Source organism: Neophocaena asiaeorientalis, unplaced genomic scaffold (genome assembly GCF_003031525.2).
Source record: "Neophocaena asiaeorientalis asiaeorientalis breed wild unplaced genomic scaffold, Neophocaena_asiaeorientalis_V1.1 scaffold606, whole genome shotgun sequence".
Lineage (NCBI taxonomy): Eukaryota > Metazoa > Chordata > Mammalia > Artiodactyla > Phocoenidae > Neophocaena > Neophocaena asiaeorientalis.
This window is the reverse complement of record NW_020173687.1, coordinates 476133-487179: the sequence shown is the minus strand read 5'-3', so window position 1 is coordinate 487179 and position 11047 is coordinate 476133. Positions and strand designations below refer to the sequence as shown.

General features: G+C 60.6%; 2 protein-coding genes across 2 annotated transcripts in view; one reads left to right on the top strand and one right to left on the bottom strand.

Moving 5' to 3' along the window:
• STMN3 (stathmin 3) overlaps window positions 1-7998 on the bottom strand; it is a 9325-nt gene extending 1327 nt beyond the window's left edge. The window contains exons 1-3 of the mRNA XM_024750375.1: window positions 7837-7998; window positions 1478-1570; window positions 1076-1251 (exon numbers count right to left, since the gene is read on the bottom strand). Coding sequence (XP_024606143.1) covers window positions 1076-1251; window positions 1478-1570; window positions 7837-7855 — 288 coding nt within the window. The 5' untranslated portion in view covers window positions 7856-7998. The remainder of the gene's footprint in view (window positions 1-1075; window positions 1252-1477; window positions 1571-7836) is intronic.
• A 2562-nt stretch (window positions 7999-10560) lies between these two features.
• Window positions 10561-11047, top strand: part of RTEL1 (regulator of telomere elongation helicase 1) — a 28587-nt gene continuing 28100 nt past the window's right edge. Inside the window, exon 1 of the mRNA XM_024750278.1 lies at window positions 10561-10646. The gene's annotated coding sequence lies outside the window, so the exon portion shown is untranslated. The remainder of the gene's footprint in view (window positions 10647-11047) is intronic.

The window sequence follows — 11047 nt, the reverse complement described above, 5'->3', positions numbered from 1 at the left end:
CCCAGCGCCTCCCGCCCACCGGACTTGTCCTCGGGGGGTTCGGGCCTACCCTGTCCTGCCGTTGGCTGGGGTGACCACCTCATCCCCAGGCAAGCCCTCCCTGTCCACCCTCGGCCGCAGAGCTGCCCCTCCCCGCTGGGCTCCGGGCGCCCCCCGCACCATCCCGCTCCAGAGTCCCAGCTGCCCTCGGGGAACGTGGGAGGAGTGGAGGAAGCTCTTGTGGGCTGTCACGGAGCCTTCCCCGTCTTCTCCTCAAACGTCTGCCCGCTGAGCACGAAGTAGGTGCTTAATACACACCGGGTTCTGAGCTCCCTAAGGTGCCGGGGGCATGGGAGGGGTCCCAGGGCCGCTAGGGAAGGGACGAGTTGGAACGAGGAGGGTGGGGCTGCTGGCGCCACTGTCCAGCCCTGCTGGTGGCCGCGGGAGTGGACCCGAGGCTCCCAGAGGTAATTAGCCTCCCTCAGCCTCCTTCAGAAGGCTGCTGGGCTCCACCCACGTGCCAGTTACTACTAGTTAACCCTGAGAAGCCTGGGTCCCCAGGGCTCACCGGTCCTGCCGTAAGGGGGATAGAGCTGCTGCCCCTGCCCAGTGGACTTGGGCACCAGGACTGCACTCCTGAGAGCACGTGCTTCTCTGCGTGTGTCTCAGTTTCAGAGGGGCTGGTGTGAGAAAGGGTGGGGAGGGGCCTGCTTCTCCCAGGGGCCCCCTGAGCTCCCAGCTCATGGAAAGCCCTTCCTTCACGCTCCCCTGCTCAGGAGGCTGTCGCCCAGCCTCCTCTCCCAGGGCCCCTCCTGGGGCTACCACCTGACCCTCCCACCCTGCCAGCATGGCCAAGGGTGCCCCTCCCAGCAGTATCTGGTTCCTGTCTCCCTCCAGCTGGCTGCCATTGAGGAATCCTTCCTCCCCCGTCTCATTCTGATGGCTCAGGAGGTGGCCCCGGGACCGTGAGACCCTCTCTGCTACACAGGCCCACAGCCAGTCGAGTGCTTGGAGCAGCCCGCACCTTGGGGACGCTGTCTGTGGCCAGCAAGGCCCCCGACCGTCTTTAGCAGGACCCAGAGGGGTGGCTCCTTACCTTCCTCCGCCCCTCAGCTGCCTCCAGCCGCTTCTGCAGCTCCTCCAGAGAGGTGTCCTTCCTCTTGGGGGGGGAGGAGAGCATGGGACTCTCCGGGGAAAGGTCGGAAGGGGATTTGAGGATGACCTCAAAGCTCTGGCCGGAGGCCCTCTTGTCCAGCTGCTTCACCTCCATGTCTGCAGGGCAAGAGCAGACGGGGGCTTCAGGAGGGCTGCTCAAGGAGGGGGCAGGCCGAGCACACACCCAAGTCAAGGTCTGAGAGGAGGGCTGAGGCTGCTCACGTGGGACTCCCAGGACCGGCCCCTCCCCACAGGGACCTCTCTCCGGAAGGCAGCCAAGCGCGGGTGCACAGACACCACGGGAGGGGGTAGCGAGGTCAGGGCAGCAGCCGGGCACACTCACCCCCATACTGGTAGACGGTGTTGGGGTGCGGCTGTGAGTAGAAGCAGGAGCAGAGGAGTGACAGCACCGACAGCTCCTTCATCTTCTTGTAGGCTGTGGGCGTGAGGCCGGCCTGAGCAGGCGCCGTCCCATCGCACCTCCAGCCCCACCTCCCTGGATGCCCAGGCCTCCCTGCCTCTGCCCCCGTTGCTGCCCCCTGGCGCCTGTCTGGCAGCCTGTTTACCTTGATCTTTTGTGTCCCACATCTCTGACTCTCTCCGTCCGTCCCTCCCTCCCTCCCAGATGTTGGCTGTCTTTCCCTGGGCACGCCTCCCTGTGGGTGTCCTGCATTGGTCTTTCTGTTCCTGTCTCTGAGTCCCTGCCCCCCTCGCTCTGTCTGTCTCTGCCTCTCTCTCCCTCCTTTTCTCTCTCTTGGCATTTCTGTCTCTGTCTCCGTTCATCCTTCTGTCTTTCTGGCTCTCCATCTGTCACTACCTCTCTTTGTATCTTTACGTCTCCATGATTCTTTGTCACTGTGTATCTTCCCGACTCTCCCCTCCCCCTACCCCTCCGCGTACTTCTCCTTCCTCCCCTTTCCCTCTCGTGGACACTTGCCCGGTCGGTGGAGAGGTTAACCACCACACTGGTGACTGGGCCAGCACAAATGTAGAGCTTCTGCAGGCAACACTTTCTTGGTCTGTGCACTTAGGTGAAGCCCTCAGACCCTCCTGTCTGCCCCCCAGCCCACCCCCCATTTACCCTGTAGTGCGCCCACCGTGGGGTGAAATCAGGTTCTCACCAGACACGCACTGGCTGCTCATCAAAAGCCAAAGGGACGGGAGCTGTCCGTTCAGCACCACAGCCCGCCCTCTGGCCTTGCAGGGTGAGTGCCCACAGCCAGTGTCCACACTACCCAACCAGAAAAGGAGGTAAGCCTGCTGAGGCCCTGAGCCTTGTCAGGGAAGGGGAGATGCTCGCTCTCAGAATGGAAATAACTGAGCTCTTTGTGGTTGGTTCACAGCAAGCCAGGCCCCAAAGTAGACACATGGGTCTGAAGTCTCACTGGCTCTCAACAAACCTGTATGCCCAATACTGTCACCCCCACTCAACCAAGAGAACACTGGGCCCAGTGTTCTTGTTCAAAGCTCCTCCAGAGCAACCCCAGGTGGTCTGTGTTCTTTCCACCACTGCAGTAGGTCCCAAAGACTTGGGGGCTCAGACCCATGCACCTGCCTCCCTGGCTGGAGAAGCTAGTATAGGTCTCTAGAGAGATACTCCACGGAGAGCGACTCTGGCTTCCATGAAGAGCACGCATAGTTACCCACAGCGTTCTTCCAAGGGGCAGACAGGTTGGACAAGAGACTCTCTGATGAAATTTCAGTCAAGATAATGTTTTTAAATTGATTTCACATAAAACTGGGGAAAGTGCTGGTGTAGAAACAGGACACAGGACAGAAGTGACTAGGCCCTGTCTGAGGGAACAGCTTGCTGTGAGCAGGGTCCTCCAACAACCAGTGCAGAGAATGATGTTATTTGATCTAAGTGTCCTGATGACCCAGACTCTTCCGGAGAGAGCCCGAGAAGTTGTGACGGGAGCACAGAGGATTCCTGAGCGAGCAGCAGGGAGAGCCTTTGGGGTCTTGGAGGAGACGCGGGGCAAAGACACATGACTTGGTCATTGGCTCGGGAGTGTGGGAGGGAGTGCCAGGTAGGGGTGGGCCTCAAAGAGGATTTTGACCTGACTTGTCGATTTTGCTTTTTCACAAGCAGAATCTACTCGCGTATTACTTATGTCATTAAAAGTTAACTTTAGAAAGGAGGCTGAGGGGTACCTCCCAGGATGTGTGCTTGGGAGTTAGAGGAGGCAGGACCAGGCAGAGCGGCTCTCCAGGAACAGCAGAGCAGGAGATATTTGGACACTTGCAGAGGCTGGGGAGGTAGCCAGGCCTGTGCTCAGAAGGGAAGGTGGGGCAGGGAGTGACAGGGAGTCTGGTCAGGGGCCTAGCTGGGTCCTGGGAGAGGCCAGGGAGGAGGGGCCTCAGTCTAACCCTGCCAGCACCCACCACTCTGGCAACAGACACCAGCCCCCTACCCTGACCTTTCAGAGAGTCCTTTCTCATCCCGTGTTAAAAGCTCCGAAAGAGTTTACCTTACAGGCCAGGAACCTGGGGCCTCACAGCTGCTCAAGGCCCTCACTGCCTCAAGCCTGAGATTTTCCCAGGAAAAGGGTTGCAAATTAATAACAGAGGAATTTTACAGACAAATGCCAGGGGCTCCCTTCCAGGCAGCTGTCACCTCAGCCTGGAGGGGGGCTGGTGGCAATTCAGGGGCAGGAGGGGGAGCTTGGGCAGGTGTGAGTGTAGGCAGGTGAGAGGGGAGAGGGCTGGGGGCTCAAGACTGAAGTCAGAGTCTCTGAGGTCATGGCTCTGCCCAGGGGACAAGTGTCCAACTGGGAAGTGAAGGACTATGTCCCGCGGCTGCAAACAGGGATGCAGCTTGGCGTCTGGTGGTCGTGGAGATCCCCTGGGTTGGTGGCCTATGAGGACCTTCCTTCTCAGAAGACCCTTCCTCAAGAAGCCCAGTGGGAAGGGGCAACTCCCCAGGAGGGGGCTTGGGAGTGAGGCCTGCGCTGTCGTCTGGTTGTAAGTCAGAGGGGGCTGCATGGTGGGTGGGGAACCGGCAAATTTGGAGACAGTGAGCAGGGGGCAGCCTGCACCGGGGTTGGAGATCAGGGCTGGGCCCAGCCACATGCAAGACAGGAGGGTACGCCTGTATTTTCAGAGCCGGAGGGGCTTAAAGTTCCTCTCATTGCAGAGGGAAGAGGTGGAGGCCCAGACCTCTCCACAGACATAGCTCCAGCCAGGAAGTGGGGCCTCGAGGCACGCCCTCCCTTTTCTCTCCTCACCAGGACCCTCTCTTCCGTCCCCATCACTGACTTCAGAAAGTCATTAAAAACAAATCTCTACCGTGAACTGGATTGCTTTGATCCCCCTTCATAGTAAATGTTACACATGCAAAAGTGCATATTGGCCTGTTGGATGATTACATCTCAGAAGAGCAAGAGTTAGAAGGCACCAGGTCAGCCTAGAGTACCTGGTGACAACAGTAATCGTGCCCAAGGGGGATGGGGTGGGCACACCACACCCTTCCTCCGGACTGACTCTCGAGACCAGCCAGACCAGGCAGACACCCTCATCAGCCTCATTTCTACAGAGGAGAAGGAGGTGCAGAGAGGGCAAGTGGCACCCCCAAAGTCACACAGCATGCCAGGATGGCAGCCCTGTCACGAGCCCAGGCCTCTGCACTTTCCTGTTGGGAGCCTCATGGTGGGTGGGTGGGGGGTCTTCCAGAACTAGGAGGGAAGGGGGCCCACAGATTCCTGCTCACCCCTAAAAGGGCCCTGGAGGCTGCTGCTAACTGCCTCCTGACAGATGGAGCTTGTTGCCACCCAGGCTGCCCCTCTCTCACTTGTCAGAGTCTCCTCCCTCAGTGTCGGGAGCCCAGCATGGCAGGAGTTGACAGCAGCATTCACCTTTCTCTGGGAAAGGTGGCTGCAACAGTCATGCTGCCTGGCGTGGACTGGGCACTCACCTTTTGCCAGGCCCCGGGCCAAGCACTGTTTCCTGAAATAGCTCATTCAACCCTCAGAACAAGCCTAGGGGAGGTGCTGTCACTATCACGGTCACCCCGATGGGGAGATTGAGCCCCTGAGCGGCGAGGTAGCAGGTGCAAGGCCTTGCAGCTTGCCAGAGTTGCATAAGGGGATGAACATGAGCGAGTCTACAAAAGTGCCTGAAGAGCTGAGCACCTGGGAAGGACACCAAGACACAGTGTCCTCAGAACACGGCCCACCAGGAGGCACTCAAGGGCGAGGCAGGGGCAAAGCTTTCCAATCTATGCACAAAGATGAGGCTAAGAGCAATCCTGCAGCGGCCACAGACCAGAGCAGAGGTGACACTTCAAGGCCACTGAGGCACGAAAGTCTGCTCCAATCAAAGATGTGTTTTCAGAGAGAAGCCATAGCTGGTTCACTTACACCAATTTTGGCCACAGTTACCGGCGCTGTCACGTAGCCACTTCTGGGCCAGACCTCTCTCCTATCAAACTGTTATGGCCGGGAGAAGCTTCAGGGGAGCACAGGTGTGTGTACACACGGGCTGCACTCTATAGAGGGCAGTGCTGATGACAGAACATGAAAGGCCCAGCCCCATGTGATGTCAGCTATGAGCAGTTCTCCAGCTGGTACTGCAGTATGTCTTTGCTGGCCATGCTGGACAAAACTGACCAATGGCACTCATGGTCTCCTTCTTTCTTTTTCTTTAAAAAAAAAATTTTTTTTTTTGGCTGCTTTGGGTCTTTGCTGTTGCACGCAGCCTTTCTCTAGTTGCTGCGAGCGGGGGCCCCTCTTCGTTGCAGTGCACAGGCTTCTCATCATTGCAGTGGCTTCTCTTGTTGCAGAGCACGGGCTCTAGGCACGTGGGCTTCAGTAGTTGTGGCATGTGGGCTCAGTAGTTGTGGCGCACAGGCTTTGTTGCTCCGCAGCATGTGGGATCTTCCCGGACCAGGGATCGAACCCGTGTCTCCTGCACTGGCAGGTGGATTCTTAACCGCTGTGCCACCAGGGAAGTCCCATGGTCTCCTTCTTGACACCAGGGGTAACTTGGACACCCAGAACAATCCTGGGGAAAAGCATGGGTCAGCAGTGCCCCAAAGTCTGGCCAAGAAGAGGGTCTGGTGCCAGGAAACTCTGAGGTCGGAGGGTCTGGGCCCAAGCCCTGATGGCCATCGATGGTGTGGCTTCGTCTGCGTCCCTCCAGCGCCTAACCTCAGTCTGCTCATGTCAGAAGGATGAGAAGGAGGCCTGTGCAGGGGTTTTACCAACGAGGTGAAAAGCTGATAAATGCTCCCAGAAGTGGCTGCCCACTGTCCCCCAGCTCAGGCACAGATGGTGAATGAGGACGCACAGACCTGCCCCAGTGTGGGACTGGGGCCACACTGGCCACCCTCACCTGCTGGTCCCAGTATCTCTGGGGATGTCAGGGAGAGGGCAGGGGGCGTATGAAGTCCAGATGGATAAGACCCCCAGATGGATGTGTGGGGGGGTGGTCAGTGACGCACGTGGTCCCCTGCCAGGCTCCTGCAGAAGTCACTGGGGGCCAGAACCGCCGGCCCTGAGGGGCGGGGTCAGGGCGTTGCACACGTGGGTGGGCGGAGCTCTGGCGCCTCAGACAGAAGCGGGCACTGCGGACAGAGGCGAACTATCTGGGGAGAGGGGATTGCACAGAGCCGCCCCCAGGGCGGACGGAAGGGTGGGCGAGGAGACGGGGTGGAGGTGGGGGCCGCCTGCCCGCCTAGCCATCTCGGGCACCGAGTGCAAAGGTGAAGCCGGTCCTGGGAAAGCCAGACTGGGCAGAGCGTTCCTGAGGAGAGCGACCCCCGCGTCCTTGCCCCGGGGGTCGCCTGGCAGCACTCCCGCGTCCAGTATGTGTCCCGCGTTTCCCGTCTCGCCCGGTGCCCGCCCCTCCGCGGCAGCTCCGCGCCTTCTGCAGGCCCGGGAAGAGAGGGTCGTTGCCTTTGAGGGCGGTGGGTCTGCAGCTGGGGAGGTGGAGCGGCGGGGGAGGGAGGGGCAGATGCCCCCATCCTAGAAAGGCTCGGAAACAGCGGCAGCCCATCCCCCATCCAAACCCGCAGCGTAAAGGGCGGTGGCTTTTTCGACCGGGGCGGGTGGCACCGTGTCACAGAGGGTGGTCCCGAGCCCGCAGCGGCGAGGGGAGGGGCGGCGACGCGAGGTGCGGGCGCGGCTCGGCTCAGGTTTTCGTTTCCCTTCTTCTCGTAGCGCCCCCTCCCGTCCCCCGGCCCCTCTGTTGGCGCAGGGAGAGCCCGGGCCCCGCCGGCCCCGGGCTGGGACTCCTGCAAAGGGTCCCGCGCTCCTCCCTCTGACCCCCGAGAAGGCGCGGTCCGACCCGGGTCTGGGGTCCCCGGGCGCCTCCAGGGACCCTGCCCGCATCCCGCGAGCGCGCCCACCCACCCATGGGTCTCGGAGCCATCCTGAGGCAGTCGCTCCCGGCCTGGCACAGCAGCGCCCCAAGGGGCAAGGGCACCCCCGCACCGATGCCCCCACCCCGAGCGGAGCCCCTGCTCTGCGGCCCAAGTCCGTTAGGCTGGCGCCGCAATCGCCGCCTTATGGGCACCGAGTCTCCCCACCCGGCGGCCCTGAACCCCGTCTCCTGCGGGTTCCGCCCGGAGAGCGCCCGCGCCCTTGCAGAGCGTGGGGTCCGAGATGGGAAAACACTCCGTAATCGGCCCAGCGGTGGGCGAGGCCAGACAATAGCCTCTGCTCAAATCCGCCGCCCCAGGACTCCCGATGCCCCGGAGCCTACCGGACACGGTGCTGGCCATGGTGCTGGCGGCGGTGGGGTTGCGGAGGCCGGAGAGGCGCGGGCGGTGGCTGGAGCTGCAGTCGGCGAATGCTGCAGTGTCGGGGAGGGGAGGGGGCAAGGGAGGGCAGGAGGCGGGAGCAGCGGGGAGAGGGAGGGAGGGGGAGAGAGGGAGAGAGAGAGAGAGAGAGGGAGAGAGAGAGAGAGAGAGGGAGGGAGAGAAAGAAAGCGCCTGGCTGTTGCACGGGCTGCAGCCGTCAGAGGGAGGGGATGATGGGAGGGGAGAGATCAGCCTGGGACGCAGAGCTGAGCGCTGCAACCCGTTGCCCATCCTCCCACCGCTCACCACTTGGAGCTGGTGCCCCCCCCAACCTGGCTTTGTGCACTCCCCGGGGGGGTGGCGGAAACAGCCCCCAATTCCCCAGGGTGGGTGCAGCAGGAGGCGATGGGCCTCAACATCAGAGTGGGGTAGGAGAGCTCTTCACTGAGGCCAGTGGAGGCTGGGTGGTGCCTTCTGTGCGCCCAGGCTTGTGCTGAGGGCTAAGCGAGTCATGGATGGTGAGTGTGGGGGCTGGTCTGGAAGGCCTCCAGGGGCATCCGAGAGCAGCTCCTTAGGCAGAGAAGAGGGTAAATTGATGTGAAGAGGCCTAGAACAAAGGCTTTGGAGCGAGACGGAGACTGGAGCCAATCCCAGCTCTGACATCCACTTGCTGTGTGACTGAGGGCGAGTTTCTGACCTCTCTGGGCCTCCATTTCTCGGGTGTGAGATGAGACAATGGTGTCAGTGCCCAGGTGGTGTAGGAGAGATGTGCACACTTGGTGAGTCGGTGGCGTCCTGCCCCTCCCCCCGCCAGACTCAGGGGTTTGGTTGATACCCCCAAAGGCAGAGCTGTTCCCGCAGTGACCATGTCACCTCTTTGGTGATGGGGATGGGAAGTCAGGCAGATGGAGCGTCATTCCCGTTTTAGGGACGGCGCCACTGAGGCCAAGAGAAGTGCTGACTCCACAAGCAATGAAGTCCTAGAACCAGAGCTAGATCTCTGGGAAACCTCGGGAACACACAGAGAGATGAGGAGGGCCCAGGACCTCTGTGTGCACACACAGCAAGCATGTGACTGGTTAACATCTGTCCTGTGGTCCACATGGGGTCGGGTCCACCGTGGGAGTCCCACAGAGCCTGGCAGAGCAGACACTCAGTGCAAGTTGGTTGACTTGCTCGAGATCGCAGTGCCTGCTGAGTGGGCTTGCTATGGCCAGCCTTCTTCTCCCCTTCTGCTCACCTCTCAGGACTCAGTACCACAGCATTTACGTGTTATAATTAATAGGAGCCTGGGCAGGAGTCCCTATGCACAATGTGTGACCAGGGTCCTCAGCTCCCTTTCTGGCCCAGGAGTTTGCCAAGTCTCTGGGTCCTGGACTTCCCTTCCTTGGACTTTTGTGGGGGAAATGCCATTACTCTCAGAAGATGGGGAGTGTGGAGGTGAAGAGTGGGACTCCTGGCTCTGGGACTTGCTGCCATCTTCGGGAAATCTACTAACCACCCACCCCCTGCTTCCTTTCCTCACTTGTAAGGAGTGGATCATAAAAGCACTTATCTCAGGGGTCGTTGGAAGGACAACCGTGTTAATGCCTGCATGGATGGTACTGAAATGTGTGCCTAGTGAGCATTCAGCAAGTGTGTGGCTGGGTCTCCTCTTCTCCAAGCTCCCTGCTGAGATAGACACTCTACTGTCCCCTCACTGGAACAAGTGGGTGTGGGTGGATGCCAGTGTGTGCCAGGGGCTTCCCCAAGCATGATCTCACACACATCAGCCTAGACACTCATGTGGCATTAAGGTGCCATCAGTGGGAAAACATCTGGACATTAAACAGCCCACAAGACCCTCTAAAATCAGCCTTGCCAGCTGACTGTGGGCTGTCACTTCAGCGTCAGTTTCTTCCTGGTGCTCTTTGGGGCATGCTGGGGTCACCTAGACAAACACTTCTTTTTTTTTAATATTTATTTATTTGGTTGCGCTGGGTCTTAGTTGCGGCTCATGGGCTCCTTAGTTGTGGAATGTGAACTCTTAGTTGCAGCATGCATGTGGGTTCTAGTTCCCTGGATCAGGGATGGAACCTGGGCCCCCTGCATCGGGATTGCAGAGTCTCAACCACTGCGGCACCAGGGACGTCCATAGACAAACACTTCTGACCACACAGAGCTGTGCAGACCCCTGGAACCTCCCTGTTGACTGCCAGCTGGTGCTGGGTGCTGGGGATTCAGAGGTCCTGCCCTGACCAGTGGGGTACATTGACCGGAAAAGCCGCTGGACCTAGAGGACAGTAAGGAGAGGATCTGGTGAGGCTCTCAGGAGCCGAGTCACGGGCAAGGGGAAGCCATTTGCGAAATTTAAGGAGAGTGATCAGCTCAGACTCGAGTCTTTAAAAGACCTCTGGGTCTTTCGAGAAAAGGGAAGCCACAGGAAACCTGTTAGAAGGCTTGTGCTGTTGTCCGGGCAGTTGTCCGAGGGGGCTTGGCCCAGGGGGGAAGTGGAATGGAGACCCTGGTGGGGAGGGAGGAGACGGCGGGACCCCAGGTTCGTGCCCGCGGGCGAGGAGGTGCCGGTCACCGGGCTCAGGGTCAACTGAAGGGGCGGGTGCTACGTGGAACGCTGCGCGCCAGCAGAGCGCGGACCCCGAGGGAGGGGACCAGTTTCCGGCCGGAGCACTGCGCAGCGGACCGGAATTGGGGGCGGAAGTGCAGCGCGTTCACGGATGACTGCGCGCGTCAGCCCGCAAGGTCGGACCGGCTGCCTCCTGAGGACGCGGTGGTGGTGAGTCGGACGGACTGGGGCGAAGTCCTGGAGATCCGGGTCATGGAAGGCTCCCCGCCGAGACCCTGGCACTGGAACCTGTGCCCAAGCGGCGGCTTCCGCAACTGCAACTCCCGGCAGGCCCCGCGCAGCTCTCGGGCCGCGCGCTGGCGATTTTGGCGCGTTGCATTGTGGGGCGCGTAGTGCCCGCCTCCGAGCTCGTGGAGGGCGCCGGGTACGCGGGAAGGGCGGCCCGGCGGGGTTTAGGAGCGCGGGCTGTTAGTCCGAGTGTCCATGCGAAACCAGGCCTCGGGGGGCTGAGTGGTTTGCTGGGCGCCGCACGGATTCGCGTCCCAGGTCAGAGCAGCACACGTGCTCTTTCGCTGCCCACCTGGGAGGGATGGGGCTGGTCCGTGGACCAG